The sequence below is a fragment of the Lactuca saligna genome, chromosome 4 (genome assembly GCF_052625555.1).
Source record: "Lactuca saligna cultivar CGN05327 chromosome 4, ASM5262555v1, whole genome shotgun sequence".
Classification (NCBI taxonomy): domain Eukaryota; kingdom Viridiplantae; phylum Streptophyta; class Magnoliopsida; order Asterales; family Asteraceae; genus Lactuca; species Lactuca saligna.
The window spans coordinates 53,238,446-53,246,253 of record NC_136420.1 but is presented as its reverse complement, the minus strand read 5'-3'; the positions used below and the strand labels follow the sequence as shown (position 1 = coordinate 53,246,253).

The 7,808-nt window shown below is 31.5% G+C and overlaps 1 protein-coding gene and 1 long non-coding RNA gene across 5 annotated transcripts; one reads left to right on the top strand and one right to left on the bottom strand.

Annotated features, from left to right (window-relative positions):
• Positions 1-2,251: 2,251 nt before the first annotated feature.
• On the top strand, positions 2,252-4,151 carry EMB2191 (Cytidine/deoxycytidylate deaminase family protein). Its single transcript, XM_078990072.1, has 7 exons — positions 2,252-2,631; positions 2,803-2,864; positions 3,079-3,116; positions 3,214-3,280; positions 3,371-3,530; positions 3,624-3,821; positions 3,910-4,151. The coding sequence occupies exons 2-7, from the start codon at positions 2,814-2,816 to the stop codon at positions 3,945-3,947; spliced, it is 552 nt and encodes a 183-aa protein (XP_078846198.1). The 5' UTR covers positions 2,252-2,631; positions 2,803-2,813; the 3' UTR covers positions 3,948-4,151.
• A 1,565-nt stretch (positions 4,152-5,716) lies between these two features.
• On the bottom strand, positions 5,717-7,231 carry LOC145041862 (uncharacterized). 4 transcript variants are annotated; one of them, XR_013680449.1, is made up of 5 exons: positions 6,857-7,231; positions 6,721-6,740; positions 6,429-6,578; positions 6,114-6,295; positions 5,717-6,031 (listed from the first exon to the last, which is right to left on the bottom strand). It is a non-coding gene; the product is annotated as an uncharacterized LOC145041862 (long non-coding RNA). The 4 variants fall into 4 exon arrangements; XR_013680451.1 differs by having other exon boundaries at positions 6,513-6,578; positions 6,857-7,229; XR_013680450.1 differs by having other exon boundaries at positions 6,513-6,740.
• Positions 7,232-7,808: the final 577 nt, after the last annotated feature.

Here is a 7,808-nt window from a genome sequence, read left to right as displayed (position 1 = left end):
TGGTGGTCCTTTTAAGCTAGTTTACATGCAATTTTGGTCCCTGTCCAAACTAAAAAGACTGTTATACCCTTATGAATTTAATTTTCATTTTTCTTTTACTTTTTAAAATTATTATTATTTTATTATTAAATATAAAATCGGGCCTACCTCTCTCTCTCTCTCTCTCACACCTTCGTCTCACCCTCCCCCAACAACTCAACACACTAACCCACCTTCTCCGGTAAACCAACGCCACCACCAATCAATCGACTCCCACAACCGATATCCTCTCCTTCCTTTTTTCATCATGCTCTTACAGCTTCATATTTGAGAACCACTGAAGCATCTGGAACCCTTGATTACTCGTTCAACCCAATGCCATGGTTCTCGGCTAGTGTAATGGTGGAGCGAGGCTGATGATGGTGGTGAGATGATTTCTTCCCCTATTAACATTTGTACCAAATATGTTCACGACATTAGAATTTTACACATCAAATTTAGTAAGATACTTACAGATTTCATCATTTTCATTGGGACTAGCGGTAATCGACGATGAACAGAGGTCCGATTTTCAGAAACTACTCCATTCAAAAACTATCACGATCTATGCCAGTCCACCAAACACAACACATACCAGCAGAATTAACGATATCGAAGTTATTGATTTGATTCGTAGAGATGCAAAGGAGCGGTTGAAGGTGAACAAAACCATAATGTCTTTGCTTTTCAAATTGGATTCAATTCGTGGTGATTGTGGCGTTAGGCTTTTGCGGAAAGTGGTTACCAGTAAGAAATCGCGTTTAAGGAGAAGGTGGACTCGATTGTGCAGGCTGATCAATGAAGCCTGGATTCATATAACGACTCTGGATTGCGTAGGGAGAGTAATCGGCTATGGTGATTGTATTTCCGATGGTGGTCCACATTTTTGGTGGTGACGTAGAGGGGGAGAAATCGTCTCCAGATTGCTGCAAAAGCTCAGGCTGCTCAGTTAACAACTTCTTCCAAGCTGAAATCTCAGGTGTACCTCCACTCGTTTCTTCTTGCTTGCTAGAACTTCCAACATTTGATTTCTTCAAAAGAGACCCTTTTACATATAGATTCTTGCTAGCAGGAAGTGTTATGGTTCTATTAGGTAATGGAGGAAGAAGCTCATTTGCCAAATTCATAATCTTAAAAATTTGCATACGAAAAGAAACAAAACAATCATAAATCATCCTAGATAATCAACAACATGATATATGGAGAGAGAGAGAGAGAGAGAGAGAGAGAGAGAGAGAGAGAAGTGGGCCCAATTTAATTAATTATTTTCTTTTTCATTTAAATTAAATAGAAAAAAAATAAAAGAATATATTAGAAGGGCATTATAATCATTTCATTTTTACGAGGGACCAAATGTACATACAAACATGGCCAAAATGACCACCAATCCAAAAAAATTATGGTTTGAAGTAAAACCAAAAAAAAAAAAAAAATGCATACCACAGGGACCATTTTTGCAGTTTTGTCTAATAAAATAAACTGAATGTTACATTAAAAATTATTTGATTTAAGTTTAGTATAATACATTAAAACATAAAAAAATGATCATTTATATCAGAGCGTTAATAACTAAAAAGATTTTTCACAATAAATATTTTATCTTTGAACGCATGCAATTAACATCTAAAAGTTATATATATATATATATATATATATATATATATATATATATATATATATATATATATATATATATATATATATATGGGAAAAGTGAATATACCTAGGATATATAAACTTAGGTATCCAAACACACTATAATATATCGTTTAGCTTCATATATTTATTATAACGTTCTTAAATTTCAATCCATAACTTGATTTACTTTTAAGTTTTTCGAAATTTCACTATTATCTTTCTTTTATATCACATATTTTTTCCGAACACCTACTAAGTTATATATAGTATAGTTAAAAATGCGAACTATATAAGAAGATAATTGTGTAATGTATAAAAATAATGGAAATAAATCAAGTTAGAACTTAAATCATAAGAACATTAGACGATTAGAACATATTATATGATACAAAACGACGTAGTATGATGAGTTTGGGTACCTAAGCTTATATACCTTTAAGGGTATATTCACTTTTCCATATATATATATATATATATATATATATATATATATATATATATATATATATATATATATATATATATATATATATATATATATATATATATATATATATATATATATATATATTCGGGTTTCCCGGTCCAGAATTTTTTTGCCATCCCTATTTTGCATTATCCTGGTCATCATAATATTCATAAAGGCATCTCGCGGCTCGTCATTGTTATTCACCCACAAGGCGATTAAAATATTGGCGGCTTAGCGCTCCTGAGAGCTTCGCATAAACCATAGGAGGCCGATCCAGTTATCACTTTAGCCGTTTTGGCTTTTAATAATCCAATAGCCAACGAAGCCCTTGCTTGATTTGCCTCTCTTATAAATCATAGAGGCTCTACACCAAGACCTTGAGGGCTTGAATTGTGCAGTTCACCGTTCTGAAACTAATTCTGTAGCCAATCGCTGGTTGTGCACTCTAGATGTTTGATGATATGTCTAAGTGAACTTCGGCTTCGATATTTAGAAGTTGGCTCCAGGTATGAATGAAAAAATATGACTTCATTTCGTTTAGGTAATTGATAACATCATTTGCTTGCAATGCATGTGTAACAAAGGATATATGCACAATGCACAACGCACTCACATTCTTGTGAAATGTTGCTCTTATCTCTTTTCCCTTTTTTCCATGTCTGTTTATTTTATTTCAGCTCATATCAAGATGGGAGAAATGCCAGAAGTTGTTGCATTTATGAAGCTGGCATTAGAACAGGTATGCATTTCCCTTGATGGTATAGATTCAGGCCACACAAATTTCGAATTATCTCGTTATCAAAAGGTGATGTAGGCATTGATTTAGTTAATCATCCAACACGTTGATCAAACTATCTGTATAATCAAATTTTTCTGCACCATATGAAATTACTTCAATATTATTATATATCAACAAACAACTACCTATTCTTTTTTTCTTTTTCTTTTTTCAGGCTAAAATTGCATTTGATAATCTTGAGGTGCCTGTGGGGTACATCTCTTTTTGTCTATGTTCTCTGGTTATCAAAGTCTTTGGTACTTTGACCAACATTTGACATGTATAAACCAATTTCTTTCTCATGTAACAGCTGCGTTATTGTTATGGATGAGAAGGTCATATCATGTGGAAGAAATCGGACTAATGAAACAAGAAATGTATACTTCTATAACATTTTTTTTTTCTATTTGTAACTCTGTTCAACTTACAATTATATTAACACTAGCAAATTGGCCTCTAAAATGCAGGCTACAAGACACGCTGAAATGGAAGCTATTGATGTTTTGCTTGAGGAGTGGAAAGAAAAGGGACTTACAAAACATGAAGTTGTTGAGATGTTCTCAAAATGCTATCTTTATGTTACATGTGAACCATGTATAATGTGTGCATCTGCCTTATCATTTATTGGTACTCTTATTTAAACTAACACACCATAGGCTGCATTTGTTACACATGACAAAAATAAGACTGGTAGTATTTTTTTTTTATACATGGATGTAGGTATAAAAGAGGTGTACTATGGTTGTGCAAATGATAAATTTGGAGGGTGTGGATCAATATTATCCTTGCATACAAATACAACTACATCCGATAGTGGTGAAGATGTTGGGAGAAAAAGTTACAAATGCACGGGTGGGATAATGGGTGAAGAAGCAGTTTCTCTTTTTAGAAACTTTTATGAACTTGGAAACCCTAATGGTATTTACATATGTATTCTTAATTAACCATTTACCTTTTGAGTCATATTGTTAGTTTATCAAATAATGTGCCCTTTTGGTTTGTGCAGCTCCAAAACCTCATCGCCAGCCCATTCAACAAGCATGACATCAAAATGGTGTTTTAGTACTTTTTAAAAAATACATGTTTCTTGTATCTTGTAACTACTATTTGGTTATTGTTTAATCAAATTGTTACCATAATTTGTGGCATCAGCAACAAGTCATCATTGGATTCAAAATTGTGAAATTACATAAAGATCGAACAAAAAGATGCAGGAACAAATTGTTAATTCAACATTTTTTTGAACGACTTGTTATTCCAACGTTTGATTCGAATTTCTAAATAGTGTAACCAAAGTATTTGATTCTGATATCTGATCGATATTTGATCTGGGCTCATGTATCTAATTTTTTTGATACTTGTTTCTGTTGTACTTATTCTTTCGATTTGATAATAAAATTTCAAATTGTCAGACACCAACGATTACTTTGTAAGTTTCTCTTTTGTTCTTTGATAATTATTTGAAACTACAAAAAATTCAAGCTATGTGACTATGATGTGATCCTAGTTCTTTACTTCTTCAAAAATTCAAATATATATATATATATATATATATATATATATATATATATATATATATATATATATATATATATATATATATATATATATATATATATATGGAAAAAGTGAATATACCCTTAAGGGTATATAAGCTTAGGTACCCAAACTCACCATACTACACCGTTTTGTATCATATATATATACATTGTAATTGTCTAATGTTCTTATAATTCAACTTCTAAGTTGATTTCATTCAAAGATTTTTATAAATTTCATATTTATTTTCCTTTTACATAATTTTCATTTTCAACTATAATATATATAGCTTAATTGATGTTCGTCAAAAAGATGTGATGTAGGAGGAAGATGATAATGAAATCTTGAAAGTAAATCAAGTTAAGGATTGAAGTTGAAGAACATTATAATAAATATATCAAACAAAACGATATATTATAGTGAGTTTGGGTACCTAAGCTTATATACCCTTAAGGGTATATTCACTTTTCCATATATATATATATATATATATATATATATATATATATATATATATATATATATATATATATATATATATATATATATATATATATATATATATATATATATATATATATATATATATATATATATATATATATATATATATATATTAAGTTTTGGTCTGTTCTTTGTTTTGAAAGATCATACTTTGTTATCAAGAGATGGTGTTGCAATGTTCTTATGTCATTACATGGACAACTATACATGTTTTTACCAAAACATATCCATTTTGCCCAACTATACATGTTTTTACCAAAAAAGTACATTTTGGCCTTGCAATGTTCTTATGTCATTACATGGACAAATATACAAGTTTTTACCAAAACAAATCCATTTTGCCCAACTATACATGTTTTTACCAAAAAAAAGTCCATTTTGCCCTTAATTTGCCTTGGAAAGATTTGCTCCAAAGATTTGCCCAACTATATACGTCGTGTTGGGTTGTTTCCCAAAAAACCATTTTGACACTTTTGCCCATGTTTGGTTGGTTTTTTTTTCGGCTGTTGTTATTTTATTTTATTCTGGCCTCTATTTTGACTGATTTAGTTTGTTTGTACTATGTAGTATGTACTCCAACTTCTTGCTTCTTGTTGATTTTTTTTTGTTTTATTTATTTACTTTTGCCATTAAAAAAAGCTTTGTATGGTGTGATAAAAATACTTATCAAATTTATCACAGTTACAAATATCATAAGCCATATGGAAGGTGTTGTATATTGTATCTATAAAAAAATTCATCTTGTATCGCATTTGTATGTTGGTAAAAGCTACCGAAAGATATGAACTATTAATTGTAGTTATTAGATTATAATTTTTCGTTTTATGGTTGCAAACAACCTCAATTGTTTGTGTAAGCATGGGCCTCGTTTCATTGGTAGCATTCTTCTCACTTCAAAGATCAAATTTCATTTTAGAAATTACATTTTTGTCCTTGTCCCCCTCCTCCTTATCCTTTTGCTTCTCCCTCGTAAAAGTCAATAGGTCATCATCAACAATCTCCAGATTTTGAGTTAGCAAATTTTGCAAAACATAATGAATTCTCTTACAATCTGTGAAGCAAAACAACTTCCCTTTTGGCAATGCCTATAAAAAAAATGCACAATAATAAAATATCAACCGATTTCTTTTACAATGAAAAAAGTATACGATTGTATAATATACCCACCTCCAAATCAGCCATTTTTTGATCCCTTAGACAACAGATATGGTATTCACTTAATCTCTTTCGCACTGAGAATGTCATTAACAATGTATAATAATAAGTGGATAAACCTAGAGCTTCCATAATTTGCACACAAAACTATAGCAGTTTGTTCAATGAAGACGTTTTTGCTGAAATCGTGTCCTCTGCAAACGATATAGTCTCTCACATCATACATTATAAAAAGAAGAGTAAATTAGAAACACAGTCCATGTACTTTCTAAAGTATACCATATTTATTCCAAAATTAAATTTTTTTTTTTTCTATTTTGATCTTACTTCAAGGTTTCATATCGAATTTGATCCCTGAAAGTTTCTAATCTTGGTACTTATTTCAAGATTCATTAAAATAAGCAAACAGACCCCCTTTGTGAATCTGTTTCCATGTTTCGTCTTTTTGGCTATAACCTCTGGCCTTTTGGGGAGCACCTAAACAATAGCAAGCAAACAAGTGTAACTTAAAAGCAACTAAATAAATAAGTGCAACTCAAATGTTCAGTATAACACCAGTAACACAATAAACTCATATCGCTCCTTTAACACAGGCACACAGCATAAAAGAAAATCGCACCAGGAGATGGATGGCGAGACCTGTAAGCACAAATTAAAATCAATTGAACGATTAGTGGGCGTCGATCGGAGATTAGTTGAAGGTTAATATCGCAGCAGGCGATGGATGCGACGAACTCACTGGAGGTAGATCGTACCTGAAGTCCGGCAGTGAGGGCGAAATTAGGTTTTCTGAAAATAGGTTGAAGATGAGGGAAACATGAATATCAGTATGATTTCACAGGAATTTTCAATTGAGGGATGGTAATTTTCATTTGTAGCGACCATTCGCACCAACCCTATACACATTTCACGACACTTCCTAGGAACCAAATAGTAACTATTAAGCAATACTTGTGTGATGTGTCACATTTCACCAAAAACATTCTTGTGCATCAAATGCTTGTACAAATAAATGACTAGATAATTTTTACAATTCAATTACAATTGCTTGAAAAATTGTATTTCATTCAATACATTCAGGTTACATACAACCGCAACAACCATCCACCAAACATGAGGGGTATAGAAAATGAGGATGTTACTATGTACATCACTACATGTAATGAAACAACTTAGACTAAGATACAAAAAACAAGGCAGAAAGTACAAGACTGAAGCACAATATGAGTCAATAACGCCCCTGTATCGAGTACATCCGACGACTGTGATTTGAAGGGAGGCCAGATTCAGTAAGAGCATGTGCATGTTTGTTTGTGTGCGAGTGTGCATGTGCATCCGTGTGAGACACGAACTAATCTAAACTATGATTCAGTAAGAGCATGATTGTCACATGATTTGATTATAATTTATTTTTAACTGATTTTATCAATCAGTCATATGCCAGATATCTCAATTGGTGGTTGGTAGATTTGTTTTTTAAACCAACTTATTTGGTTGGAAGCTACTTTATTTTGACTAAAAAAAATACCAAAAATTACTTTTTTTCTTTTTTCTATACAGATAGAGACCAATCTTGACATCTATCATATACAATCAATTGCGATACATATACATGATCAAATAAGTTATTTACTTCTCTACTTCTTCAACAAGATAACATCTTCATGATATTCGGTTACCCAACCATTCCTCTCTCATTTGAAATGT

What these genes read in the sequence shown, in the direction of transcription:
- EMB2191 (XM_078990072.1), top strand. Translation starts at nt 2,814, where the DNA reads ATGGGAGAAATGCCAGAAGTTGTTGCATTTATGAAGCTGGCATTAGAA. An exon ending in GGACTAATGAAACAAGAAAT is followed by an intron (nt 3,281 to 3,370) that starts GTATACTTCTAT and finishes TCTAAAATGCAG; the next exon opens with GCTACAAGACACGCTGAAAT. An exon ending in ATCTGCCTTATCATTTATTG is followed by an intron (nt 3,531 to 3,623) that starts GTACTCTTATTT and finishes ACATGGATGTAG; the next exon opens with GTATAAAAGAGGTGTACTAT.